The sequence below is a fragment of the Ceratina calcarata genome, unplaced genomic scaffold, assembly GCF_001652005.2.
Source record: "Ceratina calcarata isolate Rehan_Ccalc_2016 unplaced genomic scaffold, ASM165200v1 scaffold39.2, whole genome shotgun sequence".
In the NCBI taxonomy this organism is placed as follows: Eukaryota; Metazoa; Arthropoda; class Insecta; order Hymenoptera; family Apidae; genus Ceratina; species Ceratina calcarata.
The window spans coordinates 3224440-3249097 of NW_017162322.1; the positions used below are offsets into that span (position 1 = coordinate 3224440).

The window sequence follows — 24658 nt, forward strand, 5'->3', positions numbered from 1 at the left end:
TATATCTATACATATAGTTGACTGCACTGATAATATGAGCAGTTTGGAAGTTGGGAATAGGCCGCAATTAAAGCAAGAATTTTCATCGTTATCATTTAATGATACAATTAATAATTATACATAAAAACATTCAACTTATATATCAAATACACCGTGTGATTGTGAGTAACGCGATGATGTATGCAGGCTGATTTCATTTATATAAGACTTTCTTTTTAATGAATGCCCAAATGTCGCTCCAACTTTTTGAGTTGGTCATCTCATCGAAGTGAGATGAATCTTTGTAATCATAATCGTAGAGGAACTATACTTCCTAACATGCATGATTTCCCGTGGTATTTAGTACTTACAGTATCTAATTATTTCGAAAGTAAAAGCTCGACATAATTTTTATCCGACATTTCTTTCTGTATAAAACTGGATTTCTCGATTATATTCATTAATAATAGGGAAGATGCTGACAGCAGTCTCTCATCCTTATTTCGTTACTATAATTACATCCGCAGATAAATCAAATACAATTATTTTTTACAATCAATTAAGTACATAACATGATTAATAATAATTATAAATATACACACCATAAATGTTAAAGAGAACCCTTGGCTGTTATTCTCCTCAGTCATTTTCGTATTTCTACGTGGCTATATATAACATATAATAATAGATATATTACAATTAACAAGCGGATATATTAAATATACATATGTGTTTGTAGTACTTAAAAGTATTTTTTTAAGAAGGGGATGATAACGCTCCCTTCTAATCTTTTAATACTGAATTTAAGAAAGGGAGCATACATGGAATGTACGATTAATCAGATAAATCTTTTTCATGCCCGATAATAAATATCTAATATAACATCATAAATAAATTAGGTTACGAACTGAACAGAGGGATAAAATCAGAAATATTTAATTGCAGTTCGAAAGGCGTGAAAATACCGAATCGTTTTTGAACGATATATAAAAATTTAGAAGAGAACGGAGACGCATTATTGACTGCTAATCTTTTTTACAGAACGAGCAAACTTAGAAGTTTAAATCGTTTTCGTTGTTGTTGTCGTTAGACTCTTTCTTCGCAGCAATCAAATTCTCCCATTGTGCGATCAGAGTACTTCGGCGTCTTGGATTAGGCTGAAAGAATGAGAATACATTTTCTCAATTCAATAACAAAGATAATCACTGACGAATAATTATAGCACAGATTAAACACTGTATACTATAAATACTTTTACGACATTAATACCTTGTGTTTTCCTTTTGTTTCTTTTTCCACTTCGTCCTCGTTCAAAGTGTTTGTCGAGGTACCGCTTCTCAACGAGTTCGAACCGTCGTAAATATCGGAATCATTGTCGTTCCCGATGTCAAGAAGATTTGGCTGAGATTTGGCCAACATCTGCGACCGCATTAATCTAGAAATTCACATGATCGTTTGTTATTTCGCATAGCAGAAAGAGTCTCAGTTATTTCTATTGAAGCAATCAATTTACCTCGACGATACGTTCGATCCGACAATGTATGATTGAAAATTAAATCGAATCGTAGAAAAGATTAATGTAGGTAATTACAGTCGCAACTACGGAGGTATGAAAGAAACACGCAGGTTTCTTCGGTGCGTTACCTGAGCTCGTTCTCTCGTTCTTTCATCTCGTGCAGTTCCTTCTGTATTTTTTCTTCGACAGGAACGTATCCTTTCCTAACCGGCGGTTTCTTCGGCTCGTCGTCCGGCTCGAGTTGGATCTCCAGGCTCCTGTTGAAGGCTTTCACGCTTAACGGGTTGAGCGCGATGGTAGGCGTCGTAGGCGGTGTCAAGGTATCGTTCATCGGCGATTTCGGTTTGTATATTTTCCCTCGAGTGGCCAGAAACCTGTGCATCAACCCTTTCTGACTGGGTGCGGTCGCGAAACGAAGAGGTGTCGGAGTGGTGCGACTGGATATTACTCCGTTCGTCATCTTTGGCGTTAAAGGTGGCGTGGAGGGTGTCAGACTGACTGCTTCCAAAATTTGCGGCGTCGACGTTGTCCTCTTCAACTTTCCCGAAACTAAAGCTTGTGGCATGCGTCGCACCTGGTATTCATATATATGTTTACTCTTCGATTTATTTGAACGAGAAATTACGAGGACTAGTGTTTCGTTCACGATTTCATACAAGTTCCCGAGAAAATATGTTGTTCACGACCTTTGTAATTCACGATGTTATTCACGTACGTAAATTAGTTACATTTTTAACTATTGTTATCAGCGACACAATAATAGCTGCGTCACAAGCGAGAAAGGCAGTTGGACGGGGAAAGAATATTGCATTTAGTTCAACGTATCGGTAGATAAGATATCGTTCATCGAAATCCTGTTCGCCTTACGGCAATTCGAAGTCTGCAACCTGTTGCTATAAATGCGCGTGCCGCTGCATCTCGTAGTTATCATGGCTATTAATTCACACGCTCGTTACGATTAATTAGCTTACGGTAACATCAAATCGCGCGATTGTTACCCCGGAGATTGCACGCCTGTTTCCGTTATCGAAAGCGTGCCACGAATTTGACGAACGAAAGTTTATCGCCACCGCCGGCCGGCGAGGCTCGTTAGTTCCGTTCTGTTTAAACGCGTCCTACGCGAACGCAGAAGGAAGCTTTAATATACTAATTGATTCCGCTCTGTGAATGGAATACCTTGCACGCGAAACTAATTTAAGAACTCGATCGCCCCGTTACCGCGTCTACGCGTCTACCTCCCTTCGATTTACATTGAACTTTCTAAATTCATACGATGCAAACGTCGTACATAAACTGCTGAATTCAAGCATTTTTTCTTAATCGAAGATAACGTGATCACCGTGTTCGATGCTCTGTGAATCAGCAGCGAGGTTGAGCTTTTATCAGTAAAACAACTTTGTTGTTCGGTTAAAATCATTGTTAATTTTATCATCGATAGAATAACTCTTTTCCTTATCACGCCCGTAACAAGATTGAAACCGTGGTCACGTCGCGAATCGTTGAATCGCGTCCACGCCGCTCACGGACGTCAGAGCGGTCCGGTGCATTTCGTCCTTACAAGGAGCAGTACTGTGCGTCAAGCATTTAACTCTTTCTTTCTTTCGTTCAACGACCTTGAGCATGGCCACGTCGAACGTGTGCACCACTACACGTGAGACGCGTGTGTAAACACGAGGAGCAGAGGTTTCGAACCTACCTTGGAATCCACCGTCTCGTGAGACGTGGTCTTAATGCTGCCTACGTTTCTGAGCTCGTGCTCCCTCTCCGTGACCTCTTCAATCTCCTTCTGTATTCTGTCCGTCGCCTTCTTCAGCTGCTCCAGCCTATGCTCTGCCTGCGGACAACAGAACTGTATTAATTTCGAACGAAGTCGAGTTAAGAAAGAAGAATTCAATTCCGAAGCGCTCGCAACTCTAAACTTTCATATTTTCCATTCCCCCAGCAATTTCGAGTCTTTCTATTCTCGTTCGAGTCAAATCTGTTAAACGCGTTCTTTTTTCCGGTCCCGAGCGCACGGAGAAAGACGTTGATGGATGAGCGACCTGTAAAATCCTCCGTTGTCTCGTTTTTCCACTCGGGGACTCAGTTTAATTCTACCTCGCGACGGACGCGGATCCGCATCCACGTAGGCCTCGCGTAATTGCAGAAGCCGCGCCGTTTCAGATTGTTGAATTAACGATGGTGCAACCCGACCCCTGAACCTCGATTCTAATTTCAACATGAACCGTGCGACCGGTCTAAACACTGGTCTACGGACGCCTTCGCGGTCTACGAACCTTCCTGTTACGCGAGTAGGTACCCACCTTCCTCATCCTCCTCCTCCTCGAGCGAACGAGGAACAAGAAAAAATATACAAACCGCGAGACGAATCAAATTCCATGCTTGCTTTAGACGATCGTACCGCTAACGGGAAGCGAATTCCAGAAAACTAGCTGGACACGACGACGTACGATTGACCCGTTCTTCTCCCTTCGTCTATACGATTCATCAGAACTTTTATACTACGCTCTTGGAAAAACTAATTAGGATACTGCATAAAAGTGGCTTTACGTTTGCTTTGTACAAACATCAAACAGAATTAATCGATCGCTCTTTAACTACGTTTTAAAGAACTTATTAGATATTTTCACTTTGTTGGAGGAAGGTGGAAGAAGACAGAAATCACACCGATTTAAACGTCACTCGAATTACCAAGCTCTTCTCCAAGTGAGTCGACGTCTTGCGAACTGAGAACTATTCTCACGAGTAAATTAATTTTTCGTTAGCAGTGGAATGTATTGAACTATTCAATACTTTATCTTGCTAATTAGATCTTATCGATTAAGTTCGCAATCGCATTATCTCCTTGATTTCATATTTCATTGATGGCGAATAAAAACGTTGTGCGCGCTCCTTTGCGATAGTTGGAAGTCTCATGTCGGTTAATCACGGTTCTGTGGATCGAAGTCAAGGCCGGTTCCGTAGTCGAACGAGAATTTGTGATAGGCCCGAAACGAATGTCGCTCATACAAGACTATCGTATGTGACTCAGTCACCTCGATAAAGCGGCGATAACAATACCCGGCTATCTAAAGATCACAATGCCGATAACATGATTTTTTACTCAATCTATGTGTGTTGTCGATTTCTATTCACGACTTGTGTGTGGCAAGCCGGAAATTTAATTATAGCTTTCAAAGAAACGTTCGATGTTCCAAGGATTACAATAGACTTATCGCTGAAATTGGTCACCAAATAGAAATATTACTTTCCATTCATCGCGAGCTTACCGATAACCCAGAACAAAAGATAATTTATTGCGTTTTACTTTTCCAAGATCTTTTTTAAAAGAAAAGACTAAGTAGTAAATCGCGATGGTTTCTTGTAAAAAAAAATTCGTGCCAGAAAAGTCTGCGGTAGCTTCATTCGCCGCTCGGTTCCCACGCGGTGAAAGAACAATCTCTTTGAATGCAGATCACGGGACGCGAGGGAAACGCGTGTAATTAGCGACCGTTTCGTCGGCTCGTAAGAACGGTCTCGTAGTATCATCGCAGCCTCCGAACAATAGAACTCGGCCAATCAATCACGGGATCGTCTCGGTCTCAGAATTCCTTGAATTCCATTCACATGGTGGATTACACCGTCCCGATTGATCTCACAGTTTCCAGGTACCGCATTGACGTAACGTAACGCACAGAACTATTAGTTCAAGTTGAACTTAACACAAAAGGAGAACAGACGGTGTATCAAATGACTCGTTGAAAAAAGAACATCGGCACGGGACACGTTTCTGGGTCTCTGATGACAGCGAGTTAAAACGAAAGGTAGAGAACGAGAGACCTGGGTTTCGTGGCTCGCAGAGGGAAGCAAGCTCGCTCAAGTGTTTCACCCGCACTTCCGCGTAGGAACCGAATATTACTGAAACGAGTTCTTGAAGGGTTTCCAGGTGAGCAGCTGTAGGCTGGCCGCTAACCGTTCGGAATGCTGCTCATTGAAAACTGAACGCCGCGGCGGCTACTACCTACGGCTGCTTAACTGTAACCCGTACCTTTCTAAAAAAAATGGGCCAACGATCATCTTTCCGATGATTCTCGTCCGCTTCTCGCGTCGTTCTCATCCGCGGCGGTCCGGTGGGGCCGACTTACAAAATTCTTGGCTGCTGATGCACGCTCGATTTCGATGGAGGGCAAAGCGAATTTCGAGGTCGACACTGCATGGGATCGGGGTCCTTGATAAACGATTCGAGTACGCGGACATGTTCGCGAGTTGCACCATCGATAGATCTCTAATACCTTGAACGGTATTATTACCGTCGCGACAGCTGTTCAATTTTTCACGCGCGACATCGAACCATCTGTCGATCTGTCTTCTTTTGGAAACGAGACTAACCGTGCTGCAATCGACGTCGACCCACATTCCTTATACGTAGTTAAATTAAACAGCGTCTTGGGAAACGCGACGAGCTTGCGATAATTACGCTCCACGGCGTTTAATAAATATTCAAACCGCGGCTAATTTACGGTACCATATCATAGAACACTGTTGGTCACGAACTATATAATTCGTCGCCTGTAAAAATCGCTCAAGCGTTGCACGTGCAACGAGACGTCAGAATTAACATTCACGAAAACAGTAAATAATGCTCGGTTTAAAAATGAATTCTCTACGGTGTGAAAGATTCAGATACCGGTTCATTCCTGCAATAAATGCAACTGCGAGTCGCCAGCTACTCTCAGCTATCAGTTTGCATTCGGATTAAGTTTGTCCACAATCTGCCCGGTCGGTGTTAATCACCGCTTCCTCTCCGTTTTATGGTTTCCCATACGCGGTTAAGTTGCCTCTTTATTCCTGTCGAATATTCCTGCGGGTTTTAATCACGAGTCAGGTACGTCTCGATCAAATTCGAACTGTATCGAGAAAATCGAACATTCCATGAAGAAAGCGTCAAAGGATACAAGCTGATTTAAATAGTCGCCCGACCAGTTTTTCGAGAGCAGTAAACGTGTGAACTCGCGAATTTTTCATTACGGTGTCGATCCGTATTGAGATCAGAAACGCTCACAGAAGAGATCGGAAATCCCGTTGACATTTCCCGGGTCGATTATCATTAAAAGTACCGCTGTGTAGCAGATCATTCAAACGGTAACTTCCATCGAACGTAAACATCGTTACAGCATTTGTAGCGTCAGGTGTTAACTGTACTCGAAACGCTTTTACACGTCGCATACAATAGATCCTACGAGTAATATAATTGAATGATCTCCGTTATTGAGGACTCACCTCCATTTTCATTGTTGCTGTCGACTTGGATATTCCGCAGCGAGGACCAAGCACCAACTAAACCTTTTGTCAGACACGATTTCGATCCGTTTATCTGATCGTGAACGCAACCAGCCAACAACGTTCGTATCTATTATCATACCGCGTAGTTACGTCACGTCGTCTCTTTCTTTCTTTTCACCAGCTATCCACCGGGCACACGGACGAGTTTCCAGAAATCCCGAACCGCTCGCAAACAGCTCGGTAAACTCGAGACAGGGAAAATTGAAACCGGTCTCTGGCTCTGTCAACGACCGCTCTAGGCTACCACGTTCGTCGGCATCAAGAATGCCCTTCGTTCACCGTGCAGCCTGATCCTATGAGTCGATCGATTCCCACGAGTCGGTTTCGATTTACAGACGATCCACGAGTCCACGAGATGCGGGAGAGCGCGGAAGATCGCGTCCGGCTTCGGCGGCTTGACTCTTTCGAATACGCCGCTTGGACGACTGAAACTCGTGACGGGAAGCCGGCGGTGCGCCTTATTGCGTGATCCAACGATGCCAACCGGTGGTCTTCGATTTCGAAACGAACGTCCTGTACCCGAAACGCGCGTTCATCTTTCCTCCGATTCTAATTACAGGAATTTCCAGTCCTTATAATCGAGACGCGGCCGGGTTCTACTCGGCGACTGCCATTTTACTTGCGTGACCTTGTTCCACGACCGTTCTCCGAACAAAAGCAACAAAGCCGAACCGCAATGCCTCCGATTCTCGTCGCGCCCTTTACAGACGTTTAAACGTATATTCTTTCGCAATTTCGAGCAGAATTTTCTTCGCTCTCTCTCACACTCGCTGCATGGAAATGACTGGGAACGTTATTGCAACGTATTTATTTTCGAATCGTTTCTGCAGTACTTCTGAGAAACATGACGTGCGTGCAGCGCATCGGGATGATGACTCTTTTCATGCAAATTAAGAAAGAACAGAACAGGATAAATTATCTGTCATTTAAAACCTAATATAAATACGTATAGTTATGTTTCTTTACTTAGATTACAATTTGCAAACCTGCTTTCCAAAAATGTTTACGTCTTTTAAATCCGTTCAGAACTGCCGCTTGCTTAATTCCATAGTAACACCTGCAGATTGAAGATACATAATTAAATGTGCAATGCATTTAAGATGAAGTGTCACGGGAGATCTGAGTCATCGGTTTTTATTTATCATATCGTATTATCGAGGTAAAAGTATTTGTCTTCTGGTTAAACAAGTTTAGCAACTTGTTTTTAAATTCAATTTTACCTCATCCACCGAACGCGTCGCGCCATCTTCATCCTACAATATTGTATCTTTAAAATGCACGATTAATTATTTAACATTTTACAGGTTTTGGAATCGTAATTGATTACGTTAAATGAAATCTATGTATAAGATTAATATAATCGCGATCAAATTGAGACAGAAATTTAGTGTGGCATTCGTCAATTTTTTTTTTGTAAATCAGTGAAAGTATTATTACCATTGGTTATTCCTTCTTAAATTCATTTGTCTTTCATATTAATTGTCGGGTGAAGCAATCTTTTAAATTCTCCTAGCTATATTTATTGCCAATAAAATGTTTGACCTCTAGCTTTCTTTACATTTCGTAGTTAACCATTACATTTCATAGTTGACGAGTATACAAATGAAAAGTGATATCACATGTCTGTATAAATGTTTGCTATTTCTGTATGATGTTTTGCGTGTGTGTAATAATAGCATATTTTGAACGACTCGCGTCTGTGTGGTACGGAGGAGTTTATTATTTCAACGTATGCTTGTAAATATATTTTTGCAATTTAACGTGCAGTTATCAAGTGTACATTGTATTCTCGTTTACCTTGTCAATATATGACGATACACAAGTAACGATTGAATAGTGAACTGATAGAAAGTGAAAATATCATACTATACTCTAATAATGAATAAAGCACAGTTTTCTCCAGTCAGTAGTGAGCAACTCAGTTTCCTTTGTATCTTATCATGTGCATGCAAATAGAAATGCAGTGCAATATAAAAAATCAGTTTATCTTATCCTCTTCTAATCGTTCTAATCTTTGTTATAGAGATTTCACCACCAGCTAAGATGGCACAAGGCAGAAATTTAACAGGCTCTGCCAGACATATACGAGATCTTACTGCAGATATTCATGCAAGCATACAGCAATGGAATACGCTTCATTTGCAAGGAGTAACACTGCTAAAAAATATAACTCTAGCAAAGCAGGACGAGTCCTATTCTCCTAGTTTGCAAGAGCTATGCGATGAGTTAGAAATTATCTGCAATGGTTTGGTAGTGCCATTTCTACTTGTCTTATTGATCGATGATTGTAATTAGGTATAAGAAATAATTTTCTATATTTCTTTTAGGACGATGTTGTGTTAAATCTTGGCCAGATCACGCATCAAATGAAGATAACAACATCGTTAGATAATAGTACACACAAGCTATTTGCTACATGGCCCCGTACAAAATTTGGTAAAGATTGTAAATGCAGTTCGTAAATAAATACGATACAGTTTTACGATCGGTTTGCTTGATAAGTAATGTAATTAATTATAGGACAAGTGGCAGAGTCAATATATAATGCGTATTCGCGTGAGGTAAAAGTGAAATGTAAAATTCTGGAAGATGCTGCACATTATTGTTCAGAATCTTGGAAAATGTTGTTCCTTGCTAGCTGGGTGCATCAACCTTTATTATCAGAGGATCTGACAGTACTTCTGGAGTCAATGTTAATAGAGACCGGGCATAGATGATTATAACAGTTGTCAATATAAATTTTGGTAAGTATCTTTTTACTTGGAAAACGACTCGCAGTTTACAATGATTATTTTTTGTATTATATCGTAACTTACAATGGTTAGTGAAATAAAACAAAGATTAACAGAATGATCATTTATTTGTGGCTTCTCGAGTACCATTCGTGTAAATTCACAACAAGAAAATGATTGAAATAGAGCTGTAATATATAGTCGAAAACTAAAGTGAATTATGAAATTGTATTCAAAATTCGTACCCCGATATCACAAAAAGAAATCAATATGGTAATAAACAAGTGTAGACACATAGCATACGTTTGATACTACAGTTTTACTAAAAAAAATGTATCTGTACGAGGAACGAAGCTTGTAAAATTAAGATATTTCATGATTAGTCATAGCTATTCTAATGCTACTAGTGCCATTAGTGTCTAATTATATGAATAACTTCTTATGTATGTACAATACATATTTACAGATAAATACAAAATTTCTCCTGTACATAAATGCCATAACAATACGGATGGAATTGTATTCTTGGTGTTCAAAATATTTTTAATGATGCATCGTTTTGTATAAAAATGGTGAACAACGTATTGGTCAGTTTCTAAAGGGATTCGATTCTCTTTTTGAATATCATCGGTCATTGTAATATAAAATAATACAACATGATTTTGATCGTACAGTTCGATCGTGAGCGAGTCAAAATGATTTGTGCACGCTGACTGATAACGTTGTTACTAAAACATTAAAATAATACATACTTAATCGACTATATACGTAATACCTAAGAAAAATTACCTCTCTAGAACATCTGCATTTTCTTCATTGTGTAGTTTTTAATTCTGTAAAAGCTCCAATTTCTTATTTCCTCGCTCATTATATGAAATATTATAATCCTCTAAGAAACTAAATTAATTAGTACTATCGATAATGTAAAGACTGTTTGCTAAAAATAAAAGATATAGGTATCTCCCACTAAAAGTTCGTTTTATGCCAAAGACAATGCAACTATCTAAAGCTTTTTTTAGTTTCCCGCGGAATTGTCTTTTTACATATGCACTACGTAGAATAAATACACGTAACAGAAACAGTCTTATTTACACACAGACACCAGGATATAAGATATTATATTATTTTACAATTGCTCTTCGTTCAAGTATGGAAGTTAGATTATGTATATATCGTTCATGATACTGTCAGAAATCCTATAAAAAAATATCTACACACAATCGTGTGATCGTAGATATACATTTGAAATTGTATAAGTTCCACATTATTGTACACTGTACAAATTACACCAATTCTGTTAGGAACACCTCTCACGTAACCGTTCAAGAATCAACTTCTTGTGTTTCTATTAAATTCCTCGCTTAATGCTTCGAAATCGAGATCAGTGTCTAAATTCGAATTATTTGGTATCAAATTGTTCTCTAAAATATTATCCGGCATGATGTTCTTCAATCGTTCGGATACTAATTCGTCGACTAAATTCGATTGATCCACCAGATGCAAGTGTTCGACTAATTTCTCGTCGATTATTAAGTTCTTGTCTATTACCCCGCTGGTATTTAAAATATCTAAATGTGCGATGTGATCGTACTGAGTCATCTTGGACATGTCTAAGTTTTCCGAACTCCCGAATATGCTGGTATCGCAGTTACTAGAAATTATCGGTACCGTGTCTTGAAGCATTGGCAGGCTGTCCGAAATCTTGCAGCTGGAAGTAGTGGGCATCATCTTGCAAGCGTCCGTATCTGACGGCGAAGATTGCGTCTTAACACAATTCATATCTGACGAGGTCATCGGAATTATCTTTGTGACTAACTTCTGGAATCCTTTGACAAAACTCTGAGATCCGTTTTCTATGTTGTCCAAACCATTTTGCATCTTCTCGTAATTCTGCGGCTCCTGTTTCGAATAAGCTTCCATAGCACCATTTTCCAATTTAACGAAGCCTTGCTCTGTCGGTTCTAATTTTATGAACGCCTCCATATGATTCATCTTAGACTGCTCGAAATTATCGTTGACCTTACAAAAGTTCGACGGTCCTAAATTGTTCCCAAGTTTTCCAAAGTCCTCTTTGTGAGACTCTATCTTTTGATAACTCGAACCTTTCGGCGGAGTAATGTCCACCTTTTGGAATCCAGGGTTGTCTGAAATCTGACTTTGAATCTCCGGATTTGAAATTAAAAGTTTCGACACACTGTTAGATTTGCCGTTCTCCACATGATTCACGGGACTAGGATTCCTCCTCATCAACGTTAAAGCTGACAGTACTTCAGGGCAAGTGGGATTTCCTACGGAATCACTTCTTTTCTCACTTAAAAAATCTGAGACACTGAGATCCGAGCTTTCAGAAAATCCGCTCGACATTCTCTCTTCCATATTGTCTTTACCATCTTCGGAGTTATCTATTTTCTGAAGTTTAAGAGGTGGCTCTTCTCCGTTTTCGTAGCTGGTACGAATAGGATTGTCGATCTTTTTCAGAGCTTCGTTGTTAATCTTATACAAACCTGGATTAAGACCTAAAGCGTCGCAAAGCGATTCCTCGCCGATATCGATCAAATCTTTACTCGATTCTTCGTCGCTGTTCGCAACCGTTAAAATAATCCCGGCTTTCTCCCGCACCTTATCCATTAACTGTTTTAATTCGTCCAAAAAGTTCCTTACATTATTTTCGGATTTTAAAACTAGTAGATCGAACAACGATTGTGCGTTAAGTACTGGTTTCGCAGCTATCTTTATTATCTCGAGATCCTCGCACACAGATATTGCTTCCCGCAATTTTATCTGCCGTCTTTCCGACTTGGCTTCCGGTGTGACGTAAGCCCAAGGGCCACGCTTCTTCCCCTTGCGTTTCAAAGGGTCCTGTCCCCCGTTCTGTTTCAATTCTGGTTCAGGTGTCGGAGGTGGTAGTTGTTCAGGACTACCGTGGTCCGGATGCATCTCGAAATGCCTCGCCATCCGCGTACGTCCCAAGTATATTTTGTTACACGTAGGACATCGGAAATGATCTGATATCTTTCTTTTCGGCACTTCCAGCCCTGTCAGTAATTCTTTCGGCGACTCTTCTTCTTCGAGTTTATCGTTATTGGTATTATAATCACTGTAACCCCCGTCCGAATCGTCCAAGTCGGGTTGTAAGAAATCTAAGTGATGCAGATGCTTGTAGTCCCGCACCATGTGTCTAGGAGGTCGTGAAAGTCGACCGGATCGTGTTCTAGCCACGACTTTCTTCCTCTCGTCCTGTAGAAACATTGTCGCGGTTACAATCATGGAACAATTGCAACAGTGAATAAGAAATACCTTCAATTCTTCCTGTTCTTCGTCAGGAATTGGTGTCGGTTTTGGTGGAATTAAGGTAGGTCTCATGGCGCTTTTTTTCGGTCTCCCTCTTTTCCCACCACGATTCTTCAACAAGTTCCCTGGGTTCCGAATTTGTAAATCTAACTCTTCTGGGAATACAACCCTAAACACACACGTTCATCGTTCGTCAGAAATGTTGAAATTAAAAAAAAACGAATGTATACTTCCGTGCATATGTACTGACCGATACACAACTCTTTCGTTCGATGCAGCTGCTTCCTGACTACGCTGCTGCAGCACATGTGCTATTTGTTTTAACTGCGTCGGCGTCAATCGTTGCATACTATAACATGCATATCATTAATATAAAGGTTCACTAAAACCTCATGTTGGTACATTACCTATGAAACGTTTGGCCTTGTTGAACTATTTGTATAGGATTCTCACTGGATCCTAACGGCTTTGACACATTCGTAGATTCCTCCGGAATCACCGTAGATTTAACAGGAGTACTTTTAACTTTTTTATTATTCAATTTCGAATTGCCATTTGCCACAAGATTAAGTTTTTGCTTAGCGATCTCAGCTTGCAATGATTTAGTCGATTCAAACGTGCCACTCTGTTGCACTGGCTTTTGCAGATTGTTGTGAGAATTACTTGAAACATTGCCAATACTCTGTGTCGCGATGGTTACGTTTTGTTTGGTTGAGTTATTAATCGCAATCTTCGCTTGAGGTTTCAGAATCGATATAGGCGTGGAAGATATCTGCGTTGGCTTTAAAATAGACATAGAGCTCGTCGTCGACGTTTTCAAATCTTGACTTTTAACAATTGACGCCGTTCGAAGCACGACTTGTGCATTAGAACTGGCTGTAGTCTTCGATGCTCCGGTTGCCCCCGTAGTTTTCTTGCCAATCGCGGCTTTCGTTCTAAGTAACTGAGACGGGATTTGTACAGACTTCAGAAATTGCGCAGAAACAGCTGTGTTACCGTTATTTAGAATTTGATTAGTCTTTGGAAGCACGGTCGACGCTCCTTTTAGCACCGGCGTTAAAAATTGTTGAACGTTTCCCCTCTGAAGCGGTTGTGACGTTTTCACAATGGGAGACAAACGAATTTGCGAACCGATAAGATTTTGCGTCGCCCCAGACGTACCGTTCACTATTGCGTTCGAAATATGTGAAGTACCGACAGACTGATTTTGTATTTCACAAGTGCCAGTTAAGAGCTGCGAAGTGCTTAACAACTGTGCCGGTATACCACTGGTGTTCAATAACTGAGCTGTTATAGGAGTTGCTTTTATTATCTGTGGTGATAAATTGTTTAATATGGTAGCCTTCGAAAGGAGTACGGAATTGGAATTTATATTAGTATTCAACGAATGTACAGTGTTGATCGAATTAACAGATGTGTTAACGAGTTTGTTCGAGCCTTGGAGTAATCTAACACTCTTCGCCGGTTTCAATATAGTTTGTGCTGGTTTTATAATAAACTGTGAGGATGGTAAAATTACAGGTAATTTCTGCAAAATTTGCGCCTGAGAACTAGGTATTGAATTCAATTGATTTTGTGCTATGTTATCTTCGATAGTATACTGTAAATCGTTGGCATGTATGCTCTTAACATGCCCAACGTCTGTTTGTATAGCGTGTATTTTCGATTGCTCCAAAACTAATGTCTGTGTACCTGGATTTTGTTGGATTATACCATTTTGCTGGTCGATCATCCGTTGAGATTCATCGGTTTGATTATTCAAATTGATTTCATCCAGTGACAGATCGTTCTTTGCTACTTGATGTTCGGTTTGAGACACTTTATGCCATTCCTGGAAATCGATGCAGTCTGCTTTAGCCAGCTCTTTATCATTGGACTTTTGAATCTCTTCAGATTGATAATTCAACTGATCGATCGACATAGTCTCGTGCGGTGACAACGAATTTTGGTCTTGTACATTATTCTTTGTAGATGTATTCTCCTGTGGGTTCGCGACATCATTATCTTGATCGTGTTGATACATAACCTCTTCATTCGAGTTCACCTCGAAGGTTAGCCCCAGAGCGGCCGCTTGTTCCGGAGTCAAATGAATCGTCTGAGAATCGTTCTCGTCGTTTTGTAAAAACGCGACGAACTCGTTATCGTGATCGTCATCATCGACGACCTGCTGGAACGCTTGCTGAAGAAGATCGGAAGCACCAGTAGACGATGCATCGTTTGTAAACACAGTGGAATTCGAAATCTCTGCCATATCCGAAACTTTTTTAGATCTTTAGCTTGCGTTATATAATTACACGACCGTGATAATCACTTTCATGTTTTGCAATATTTTATAGAATTACTTATTCGGTATATCTCTTTCCTATTTGCGTTTATCTCATTGCGATGCACACGTTTTTCGCGCAAACAGAAACACATGCGAGAACGTAGCCGCAGGTACATTAAAGTGGGAACAAAAGTATAGAAACGGCGTCGAAGTCATTGAAGATAGATCGTCGTCAGGTCGTACAGTTGGTAATTCGCATTTAATGTCTGTTTCCAGTTTCCATCGCCAATCCTCATAAATTCATTCGTTTGTTCATTTGACAATGTGTAGTTGTTGCTTTATTCTATTTTACACAAGACAAACTTTATTTCTCTCTGTTTCTATCCAATATATAAGTGTGTGACGAAATTACAAATCTTATCGTAATATTAATTTGTTTGCGATGTTATTTGTTAGGAAAATAAATTTACAACATTGTGGACGCAAAAGATTCACAGATCTTTTAATACAATTCTAAGCTTGACTTTCTGTCTACCGTAAAGTATATCGCACGACAACTCTTTGTTTTGGAGATTTTGATGATTGAAAATGAATATTTATTTTCGTGTATCAACTTGATCATACTTCAGCTGTGGCCCAATCGTTGCTCACGCTGATACTCTATCAACCAACTGATTTGTATATGATTTATTACGTTCCCACGCAATTGTGTACAAAGTTATACACATTTTTTATTGATATTTGATTTGCAACTGATGCACAGTTTATTCGATATATAGTTGCGTGGCGATATCGTAAAGTTTTTGTGAAAACAAAGTCTACTTAGACAAACATTTGATAAATAAAGTGTAGAAAGTACGAATATGGTGAGTGGCATGAGTAATTCAATTTATTATACAGACAATTTATAATGTGTCATTCGTAGATAAATAGTAAAAATGCAAATGTAATATCATGTATGATATACATGTTTTATCAGTCACTTCTCGCTATCACTATCCTAATCTTTAGTATGCATATTTTTGGTAATATTCATGTTAGCGATAACATTGCTATTGTAGGATGATGATGATCAGTATCAAACTGGGTACGATGTAGGGTCATTTCCTAAAGATTTCGGATACGCTCCGTTCGATGGAGAAACAGAGGGATCCATGGATCCCTTGGCAGGGGAACAAAAGCCTAGAATTCTTTTAATGGGCCTGAGAAGGTATTCGAGTTACTTAAATTGTTTCTAATCATGTAATGGATTAACGTGAAACAGAACCTACCTTTAGGAGTGGAAAATCGTCGATACAGAAAGTTGTTTTTCATAAGATGTCACCCAACGAAACGTTATTTCTCGAAAGCACAAACAAAATTATTAAAGACGATATAAGCAATTCCAGTTTTGTTCAGTTTCAAATTTGGGACTTTCCTGGACAAATCGACTTCTTCGATCCGACTTTCGACAGTGACATGATATTCGGTGGTTGTGGGGCATTAGTTTTTGTCATTGATGCTCAAGATGATTACATGGAGGCTCTCAACAAACTCCACTTAACAGTGACGAAAGCATACAAAGTGAATCAAGCTATAAAGTTCGAAGTGTTCATACATAAAGTCGATGGTTTATCCGATGATTGCAAAATGGAAACGCAAAGGGATATACATACTAGAGCGAACGACGATCTCTCGGATTCTGGTAAAAAGAAACAATTCTCTCCTTCTTGATCTCATGAATAGCTATTTATAAATACAATTTCAGGATGTGATCAGATACATCTAAGTTTCCATTTAACGTCTATATACGACCACAGTATATTTGAAGCATTTAGTAAAGTTGTACAAAAACTGATACCACAGTTACCGACATTAGAAAATTTACTTAATATACTCATATCAGTAAGAATGCATTTGAATCTATATACAACTGGCCATCAGAGATTTTCATGAAATAACATGGAAATTTGTTGTTCACAGAATTCTGCGATTGAGAAAGCATTTTTATTTGACGTAGTGTCTAAAATTTACATCGCAACGGATAGCTCTCCTGTAGACATGCAGAGCTACGAACTCTGTTGCGACATGATCGACGTCGTTATCGATGTATCTTGCATATACGGGTACGTTTCAGAAAAAGTTTCAACCTGTAGAACATCATATTTCACGTGTGGTGTGTATTAATTTCAGTCTGAGAGAGGATCTAGAGGCTGCAGCGTTTGATAGTCAAAGTTCTAGCTTAATTAAATTAAATAACGGGACGATTTTATATTTGCGAGAGGTGAACAAATTCTTGGCCTTAGTCTGTATCTTGCGCGAAGACAATTTCGACAGGCAAGGTAAACGATCTTTTACATTACGACACGCTACGAAACTCTATACATATAAAGGAGGTCGATATTTAAAGTCGTCTTTCTAAATTCTAGGCGTGATCGATTATAACTTTCTCTGCTTTCGCGAAGCTATACAACAGGTGTTTGAACTGCGTAATAAAGCTTTAAGTTCGACAAGTGTTAACAATCATTCGACGCCTCCCGTTAATCTGAACGAAACCGCAAACGCGTCTACGGTAACGCAAAGTGGAACGATGGGACAAAACGGGACCGTTGTACTCGCACAGAGTTTCGCGCAAAATCGAATTTTCCTCTAAAACATTTTGGTACGGAGACAATTTTCCACGGGTAATCTTCTCACATTTATTTTAAACGCGGATGATGATATTATCGTAAACATGTTAATCTTAATTTAATTTCATAAATATTTACTTAATGCAAGATTTAACTATTTTATTACTTCCTAATTCTCTTTTTTCTAATAGAACTACGTTTAAACAGATCATATAAATGTATATATATGTATATTCTTATGTATCAAAATAAATTATTACCGTCTACTGGAGTAAGCAATTTATACAGTTACCAATTAACTGTTACTTTGTACAAGTCCTAAGTTGCAGTCTGTTTCTTGCTCTCATCGATTAATAATCTGTATCAGATTTATCATCGTCGATGAAGTCTTGCACTTCGCGGCTTAAAGTGTACGGAGATACATTGTACGTAATGATACTTTCTTCTAATTGATACCAACGTATGTATGAAAATGCTTGTTCGTACTCGTTTAGAGTGATATCGTTTGGCAGTGACTTTTCAGAATTTAAACTAAAACGATTTACGATATTTAACACAATTTTTATTTCTATGAATCACTATCCTGAGAGCTTACCTGCTACTGTACCAGTCTACTTTGTGAATGACTCTTGGAATTTGAATGGGTAAGCCCGACGGCGGTAAATATTGATAAGCTATTTCAATTAGCAAACTCTGACTGAGATTGTTAAGCGGACACGTAATGGAATTGTTTTTTAAGTACACGTTTTTCGTATTAATTTGATACTGCAGCATCAAATCATCTGAAAGGAATTGTAGGGATTGGGTAAGCAGTTAGAAGGAGACGATATTAAGAGGGTGGATTTATAAAGATCGTTAAGAAAAAAAATAGGCTTTATTTTATAGCTATGTTCATAGACAGTTGGAGAACTTGTTATATTTAGATCTGAGAACGTATTCGGTAAGGATACACATGTTGTTAGGCAAGAATTAGTTACAAAGCTTTAGCCATGGGAATGATCTCATTGGTTTTGTTAATCAAGCAATATCCCTTTTTTTTATATAAAACTTGGTTGATACGAGAATGAAAAAATTTGTTTATCACTTGTTATAATATTATTTCTTGGATAGCAGAAGCTGTGAAAACGTCTATTTGTTAAACATATCGCAGTTAAACGCGGAGCTCAAACAAGTCACTGTGAACAAAGCAATTAAAAAAATGCATTAACAATTGAATTAATCATGCTGTTTGAGTAGTAAAATCGTTAGTAACGAAACTGTTCGTAAGATCGTCTAATGAAACGTTTATAACGATTTAATCATTTTATTTCCGTATAGAATTTGGGTATATCAGTCTGAAATATATTATATAACGCTGTTAACATGGTTTCAGACTTACAGTAGTTTGCATCCTTATTCTGTACTGCATTGTGTAGGGCCAGTGCGAGATACGTATGATACTTGTTGTAACTGTTCTCTAGCACACTTAATTCGTCGCTGACGAACATTAGTTTTTTGTAATTCCATCGAGCTCGTACGTGATTACACATTTCGATTAACTGTAAAACATTTACATGAAACGTACAACGAACAATTATGTTTCGAACAATATACATACATTGTTTATAGTTGCCATTAGATCTTCATATTCTGGTGTTAACAGGCAGTGTTCATGAACCTTTTTTAAATACTCATTGTGGACTGAAATTTTAAGAAACGATTTACACTTCGATTCGTCAATGTTATAACACTGTTGTAACTTTACCTGATACGATGGCATCTAAACTGTCTGCTTGCATTAAAGACTTCTGTAATATAAGACTTAAATTTTGTAACACTTGACCCGATAAATAAGTATGTATCGAGGTAATAGCGTGTAACAGACAAAATCGTAAACTCTCGATACGCCTTATGTGAAACTGTTCCAGTTTATTTCTTTTATTCGCTAGCCTCGAGCCTTCTAAGTCTGTTTAAACAATCAACTATGAGAGTCTGTTAACAAACGTTGAGAAAGGAGATTTTCTTAATAGTTTTCTCACCGCTAAACCGCAAGTTATTCAAAGTCCACAAAGCCCACTTTAATTTCAATTGGAACCTAAATATTTCGTTATATTTTCCGAAGGTTTCCTCGTTCAATATAATATTTATAGGCCAGCCTATCGCGTAATGCAACGTTATATTATCTACAGCAATTAATACTTTATCTGTGTGAGTAATAGAGACTGTAATAGACCAGCGTGAGCTTGAATCTGGCCACCACTGCGAAAGGACTTCTTCGAGTATACACGATAAAAAATATGAATTATTCCACATTTGATTAGTTTCAATCTAAAACGAATGAACGATGAGGAGGTCACATAAACGATAAACCAATTTTTATACTCACTTCATAAAATAATCTTTGGTAAAATTTGTTCATGATATGACCAGCTTCCATCATGTAAACGGACCTCATTAACGATAAATGTGATTCCATCTTATATTCCTCTGACATGATGTTCTTGACTAATTTACTAGCACCGTTGTATCGCGTGACTAAAATCTCTGACAAAATATTCTCAAGTATTTTCCTGAACGGTAACACATAATCCGATATTCTTTCGAGCCTAAAATATGTACTGAATTAGAATTTCATTTCTTAGAAAAATATTTATCCGCGGTAACGACACCTTTTAAATATATCATTAGCTCCTAGTTTAGTATTTTGAATCTTAGAAACATCGGCGTTATCAGTATTGCTTCCTTTTAATAGCTCAGGAGGAAGATAATCTTCGAAAGCTTTCAAAAAGAATGGATTACTGAATGCAGTTAATCGTTGGATGATATTTTTCTCCATATCTTCGTCATATAAATTTTCCGTAACTTCTTCGTGCTGAAATGATATTTCTTCTTGTTCGTGTGCACTGTGTTTAGAGATTTCTGTCTCTAAATTGGCATAGAAGTCATCGACCAAAGATCTTTTTGATTCTAAAAGAATCGGTTCGTTAGTATTCTACAATATGAAAATTAGAGAGTTAGAAAACACACCACTATCTCCTATATTGATACTCCATATGTCTGTGACACGGTCCAAGGATACCAAAAATTCAATACTCTGTCCTATATGTTGTATCTTTCTTATTAGAAATTGCATGATCGGATCTTCTGAGCATACAGCATCCAAAGGTCTCAAAGAAAATGTTTCGTAGTGCGTACCACTCTCCAAAGGCGTACTATTTACTAGTCTAAAATGAATTGTCGATTGTAATTTACAATTCGTACTTATTGACATTAAGGATGTATTGACTATACAGTCAATACCAAAAGTTTATGCACTTTAGAAACGTATTTTTTGAAAAGAAATCAGACGTCGGAAGAACATTGCTAATAATAAACAACAACAACAAAATTTTCGATTTTTCCGAGATGTTTCCAAGGGGTACCCCTTCGATTTCTTCCAAATTTTCGTTTTTGGCTAATAACTCCCAAACCGTTGAATCTACGGGAAAATTGTATATGACCTTTCTTGTAGAGGACGACGAAATCTACAATTTCCATGTAAAAATTTTTCGCTAGTGTCAATAGTTAACGAGTAATTTGCAAGAAACAGTTTTTTCGTTTTTCGTCAATAACTCGGTAAATATTAATGCTAGCGAAATATTTTTACATGGAAATTGTAGATCTCGTCGCTTCCTACAAAATGGTCCTATAAATTCCCCCCTAAGTCCATCCGTTTGGGAGTTATGGACAAAAAACGAAATTTTTCCCAAAAGTTCGCTGTTTCGACGCTGAGATTGTCGGATTTTGTCAACATCAATAAAATACCAAATAATCATACGTAACTCGTTAAATATCGAAGTTAGAAGGAAAACAACTTTTATTTGAAGCATTTTTCGCAATTTTGAAAAAGAAATTTTCGTCAGCGTCAATACTTAACTACTTCTATACTTCTTAGCACGTAGCTATTTATTATTAGCATTGTTCTTCCGACGTCTGATTCCTTTTTAATTATAGGAAATGCGTTCTTCTAAGGTACATAAACTTTTGGGATTGACTGTATAGCCAATACATCCTTAAGACACTCTTACCTCACAATTATAAACTCTTCTCTCCAATCTTCAAACCGTCCCTCGCTCAGCCACGTATCGATTATATTTAGATAAACAGTAAGACTAGACAAATACAGACTGATGCAAATATTTGTTCTCTCCCGATTGTGCGAGTTCTGTATCTCGAAATAAAGAGCTGACAGTAGTTTAGACGTGCACTTCCAATTTGGATGTGTTCGCCAATCGGACACGGTCTTCTTATGAACCTCATATAAAATTCTTACACTGTACAAATTCTTCTTCAGGATCGACGATAAAGACAGAAGCGTGAAACTGCTGTCTGGATTTCAAGTTACAAACAAAACAACGAACGACATTATACAATTATTTGTAAGAACTTAAATAAAGTTCTTTCATACCTTGCCTCATTAATTTTTTTTCAATCTCAGTAATTCCATTCTTAAATGTCATTAAATGCTGTCTCAACGTTGCATTATACGTTTCATACGTTAACGGTGGCTTCTTGCACAATATTCCCTGTTCTGTATATAATTCGATTCCAAACTGTTCTATATCATGTATCATCGAAAAATATTCACAAAATGGTTGAAGAATACTATCAAACGCAGTCTGAAATTTGTTCACTACTAATACATTTATATAATTAACACTCATAAACTTGTTAGATGAGTGGCTCGACAAATCATTCGATGTAATATACTCACAGTAGTTAAACTAGGTATAGATACATCGAGACGAATAGAAAATTCCGTTTTGTTCTGTTGAAATATTACCATCTGTATCGGAGCATACAACATCCATAATAATTCTCGACACACTAGGTATTCACTAACAGTTCCAAGCGTGTAGAAATCTCCTCCATTTGTTTTGTGCCTAAGTAACATACTAACGACGTTAACATACTGGGAACGTTTATAGATAAAAGCAAATAAACAGTTACCATATTTCACAAAGATTAGCATCGCAAAATCGACTCTTCACCGAATGTTTTCGCCAGTCTAATTCGTTCCACCAAGTATTCTGGACATTTGATAATAGCCAATTTTGAGACTTAAGTTCTTCGTCCAGAGCCAATGATAATTTATTTAACTCCTTATCCAACGACGATACGCACACAGCTCTATCCGACTCTGTGAGGTTTACAGATTCTATAACGTTCGTACAGGCATCCGGATGGTCCTCTGTGTCATCCGACCATTCCTGTTAAAGTAACATCGATAAATTCAAGGAAATGCTGTAATCAAAATCTGATTACTTACGCTCTCTGTGTCGCTTCGATAATCATCAAAGAAATTGTCCTGTCCTTCTTTTAAGTATTCAGCCCAATCGATTTCTTCTGTAACTTCGTGGTCACTCTCGCCAGTTACGTTCACAGTATATTCCCCGCGTGTTAGTTTTAAACACTCCAAATCAGAGTTACAAGTTTCCTTAGATAATTCTAATAGCAGCGTCAACAGATACCATTGCAAATCATATTGTGGATGTTGTTCAAAGGCGAAACTCGATAAGAACGTGTCGACGAGCTCCTCAAACTTTGTTGCCACATCGTACTTCCCGTGAATCGAGAATTTCTTAATTAAACCTTTGATAGCTTCTTTTGTAGTGTTACTGTTAACAGACAGGTATCTGTGATGTTTGATGTTCGTCATGCAGAACCTTTCGCAGATTCTAAACCCTTCTTCATTTTCCTAAAGAAATATATAAAACAGTACTGTCCAGTTCCATAAACCGATTAACAATTATTAAAATAGGATGAGAATTACCTCGAACGAAGTTATTGCTGTTATTAATTGCTTCATGTCATTATGAATATCGTTCAACGTTCTGGTACCCATTTTTATTTAAAGCATGGAAGTTTAATTTAATACTGAAAGCTGGAAAAATTTATGCCAAGATGTAATCTCTCGTAAAAGCATAGCGTTATCATAAGAACATCAGTATTCTAACCCTTTAAAGTGTCTCTAATTTAATCTTCAAGATGTACCTCAAGAATTATGTTGTTTTACTGTCTCTTCTAAGGAGCATCTTTCCTTTCATAAGTAGTCACATGGGAGTAATCTCAATAAATATGAATGTCCTACAAATCAAAATAAACCATTTCACTCATTCATAATTGTCGATATATATGCAAGATATATAGGACCTTATATGTACACTGTACAGTCGTTTTCAAAAGGATCCCAAATCCATAATAAGCATGCATTAGTCAGAACAATCTATTATTTGTATGAATAGAATAAGTTATAAAGAAATGACATGAATTGTCACAATTTTGTAGCGAAATTTATTCAATAAAACCGGGAATCATAAGATTACAGCCAGTAATCAAGTGTAGAGGAGACATTGGGTTCACATGTACAATATTTCATTTTGCAATGTTCAGACAAAAAATACAGTCTGTTTCTATGATCACGATCATGGAAGACGTGAAGTAACCATTGAGCCAGAGATGAAAAGGGAGATTGCTCATTTCTTTGTTCGAAAGTGGACACGGCTCACTACCGCACCCTAGTGTCAATGTCCATTATTTAAGGGGAAATAGACGTAGTTTAGGAGGGATTGTGCACTACTCCCCTCAAAAAGTGGATACGCCGTACAGAGCTGAAAATATACGCATAAGATTTGCCATGCTCGTGCCTAGGGTATTCGTCTACAAGCGCTCCATCTCGCGGCCGGCTTCGTGCATCTCCTAAAAGAAGGGGCGCGTGTCGAGTGACGCAGTACGTGCGTGTGTGCGTGCTGACTGTCAGGCAAGCGAATTCTAAATTCACTCCTCGAGGCTCGGAATCTTCGACGCTTCGAGACTCGGAGTCTTCGAGGCTCCGTGTGTTCGAAACCCAGACAATCCACTCTTTTTTTCTTTGTTGTTTATTCATCTGAAAAAATTCCAACACGTCCGTAGCATAACTGGACAC

The 24658-nt window shown here is 38.3% G+C and overlaps 6 protein-coding genes across 22 annotated transcripts; 2 read left to right on the forward strand and 4 right to left on the reverse strand.

Moving 5' to 3' along the window:
* Positions 1-79: 79 nt before the first annotated feature.
* mdu (mitotic spindle positioning protein meduse) lies at positions 80-7899 on the reverse strand. Of its 7 annotated transcripts, none has more exons than XM_026814609.1 (6): positions 7804-7899; positions 6755-7694; positions 3192-3329; positions 1624-2069; positions 1249-1414; positions 80-1136 (listed from the first exon to the last, which is right to left on the reverse strand). In XM_026814609.1, the coding sequence occupies exons 2-6, from the start codon at positions 6764-6766 to the stop codon at positions 1032-1034; spliced, it is 867 nt and encodes a 288-aa protein (XP_026670410.1). In that variant the 5' UTR covers positions 6767-7694; positions 7804-7899; the 3' UTR covers positions 80-1031. The 7 variants fall into 7 exon arrangements, with proteins under 7 accessions (XP_026670410.1, XP_026670411.1, XP_026670409.1 ...); XM_026814610.1 differs by lacking the exon at positions 7804-7899 and adding an exon at positions 6162-6335; XM_026814608.1 differs by lacking the exons at positions 6755-7694; positions 7804-7899 and adding an exon at positions 5864-5943.
* Positions 7900-8056: 157 nt separating this feature from the next.
* LOC108626114 (cyclin-dependent kinase 2-interacting protein-like) lies at positions 8057-10394 on the forward strand. 6 transcript variants are annotated; one of them, XM_018026584.2, is made up of 5 exons: positions 8310-8726; positions 8841-9067; positions 9145-9253; positions 9338-9561; positions 10016-10394. In XM_018026584.2, exons 1-4 carry the CDS (start codon positions 8696-8698, stop codon positions 9532-9534), a joined length of 564 nt encoding a protein of 187 aa, XP_017882073.1. In that variant the 5' UTR covers positions 8310-8695; the 3' UTR covers positions 9535-9561; positions 10016-10394. The 6 variants fall into 6 exon arrangements, with proteins under 6 accessions (XP_026670422.1, XP_017882073.1, XP_017882072.1 ...); XM_026814621.1 differs by lacking the exons at positions 8310-8726; positions 10016-10394 and adding an exon at positions 8057-8303 and having other exon boundaries at positions 9338-9667; XM_018026583.2 differs by lacking the exon at positions 10016-10394 and having other exon boundaries at positions 9338-9667.
* A 10-nt stretch (positions 10395-10404) lies between these two features.
* Positions 10405-15289, reverse strand: LOC108626108 (uncharacterized). Of its 2 annotated transcripts, XM_018026571.2 has the most exons (4): positions 13248-15289; positions 13091-13189; positions 12847-13009; positions 10405-12786 (listed from the first exon to the last, which is right to left on the reverse strand). In XM_018026571.2, the coding sequence occupies exons 1-4, from the start codon at positions 15089-15091 to the stop codon at positions 10879-10881; spliced, it is 4014 nt and encodes a 1337-aa protein (XP_017882060.1). In that variant the 5' UTR covers positions 15092-15289; the 3' UTR covers positions 10405-10878. The 2 variants fall into 2 exon arrangements, with proteins under 2 accessions (XP_017882060.1, XP_026670385.1); XM_026814584.1 differs by having other exon boundaries at positions 10405-13009.
* A 222-nt stretch (positions 15290-15511) lies between these two features.
* On the forward strand, positions 15512-17986 carry RagC-D (Ras-related GTP binding C/D). Of its 2 annotated transcripts, XM_018026576.2 has the most exons (7): positions 15512-15972; positions 16168-16316; positions 16384-16790; positions 16854-16990; positions 17069-17211; positions 17279-17427; positions 17515-17986. In XM_018026576.2, the coding sequence occupies exons 1-7, from the start codon at positions 15970-15972 to the stop codon at positions 17736-17738; spliced, it is 1212 nt and encodes a 403-aa protein (XP_017882065.1). In that variant the 5' UTR covers positions 15512-15969; the 3' UTR covers positions 17739-17986. The 2 variants fall into 2 exon arrangements, with proteins under 2 accessions (XP_017882065.1, XP_026670405.1); XM_026814604.1 differs by lacking the exon at positions 15512-15972 and having other exon boundaries at positions 16228-16316; positions 16371-16790.
* A 70-nt stretch (positions 17987-18056) lies between these two features.
* Positions 18057-18505, reverse strand: LOC113464501 (uncharacterized). The gene is made up of 2 exons (XM_026814623.1): positions 18311-18505; positions 18057-18246 (listed from the first exon to the last, which is right to left on the reverse strand). The coding sequence occupies exons 1-2, from the start codon at positions 18487-18489 to the stop codon at positions 18066-18068; spliced, it is 360 nt and encodes a 119-aa protein (XP_026670424.1). The 5' UTR covers positions 18490-18505; the 3' UTR covers positions 18057-18065.
* Positions 18506-18570: 65 nt separating this feature from the next.
* On the reverse strand, positions 18571-23911 carry Grip128 (gamma-tubulin complex component 5). Of its 4 annotated transcripts, XM_026814593.1 has the most exons (15): positions 23728-23911; positions 23507-23617; positions 23003-23431; positions 22684-22943; positions 22448-22616; positions 22142-22352; positions 21762-22062; positions 20722-20918; positions 20364-20661; positions 20081-20300; positions 19734-20022; positions 19460-19660; positions 19313-19395; positions 19094-19253; positions 18571-18890 (listed from the first exon to the last, which is right to left on the reverse strand). In XM_026814593.1, the coding sequence occupies exons 2-15, from the start codon at positions 23576-23578 to the stop codon at positions 18844-18846; spliced, it is 2937 nt and encodes a 978-aa protein (XP_026670394.1). In that variant the 5' UTR covers positions 23579-23617; positions 23728-23911; the 3' UTR covers positions 18571-18843. The 4 variants fall into 4 exon arrangements, with proteins under 4 accessions (XP_026670394.1, XP_017882061.1, XP_026670392.1 ...); XM_018026572.2 differs by lacking the exon at positions 18571-18890 and having other exon boundaries at positions 19003-19253; positions 23507-23610; XM_026814591.1 differs by lacking the exon at positions 18571-18890 and having other exon boundaries at positions 19003-19253.
* Positions 23912-24658: the final 747 nt, after the last annotated feature.

Coding starts and splice junctions, on each gene's coding strand:
- mdu (XM_026814606.1), bottom strand. CDS start 5,023: ATGATACTACGAGACCGTTCTTACGAGCCGACGAAACGGTCGCTAATT. Junction 3,330..4,876: donor AGCTACCGCAGACTTTTCTG/GCACGAATTTTT, acceptor TGTTGTCCGCAG/GCAGAGCATAGGCTGGAGCA. Junction 1,415..1,623: donor GAACGAGAGAACGAGCTCAG/GTAACGCACCGA, acceptor GTGAATTTCTAG/ATTAATGCGGTCGCAGATGT.
- RagC-D (XM_018026576.2), top strand. Junction 16,317..16,383: donor CTTTTAATGGGCCTGAGAAG/GTATTCGAGTTA, acceptor ACCTACCTTTAG/GAGTGGAAAATCGTCGATAC. Junction 16,791..16,853: donor CGACGATCTCTCGGATTCTG/GTAAAAAGAAAC, acceptor ATACAATTTCAG/GATGTGATCAGATACATCTA.
- LOC108626114 (XM_018026584.2), top strand. CDS start 8,696: ATGAATAAAGCACAGTTTTCTCCAGTCAGTA. Junction 8,727..8,840: donor ACAGTTTTCTCCAGTCAGTA/GTGAGCAACTCA, acceptor TCTTTGTTATAG/AGATTTCACCACCAGCTAAG. Junction 9,254..9,337: donor ATGGCCCCGTACAAAATTTG/GTAAAGATTGTA, acceptor AATTAATTATAG/GACAAGTGGCAGAGTCAATA.
- LOC108626108 (XM_026814584.1), bottom strand. CDS start 15,091: ATGGCAGAGATTTCGAATTCCACTGTGTTTACAAACGATGCATCGTCT. Junction 13,190..13,247: donor CAAGGCCAAACGTTTCATAG/GTAATGTACCAA, acceptor TGCATGTTATAG/TATGCAACGATTGACGCCGA. Junction 13,010..13,090: donor AACGAAAGAGTTGTGTATCG/GTCAGTACATAT, acceptor GTGTGTGTTTAG/GGTTGTATTCCCAGAAGAGT.
- LOC113464501 (XM_026814623.1), bottom strand. CDS start 18,489: ATGCTGCAGTATCAAATTAATACGAAAAACGTGTACTTAAAAAACAAT. Junction 18,247..18,310: donor GTAGACTGGTACAGTAGCAG/GTAAGCTCTCAG, acceptor AAATCGTTTTAG/TTTAAATTCTGAAAAGTCAC.
- Grip128 (XM_018026572.2), bottom strand. CDS start 23,578: ATGGGTACCAGAACGTTGAACGATATTCATAATGACATGAAGCAATTA. Junction 22,353..22,447: donor CTATACCTAGTTTAACTACT/GTGAGTATATTA, acceptor AACAAATTTCAG/ACTGCGTTTGATAGTATTCT. Junction 20,023..20,080: donor ACCAAAGATTATTTTATGAA/GTGAGTATAAAA, acceptor CATTCGTTTTAG/ATTGAAACTAATCAAATGTG.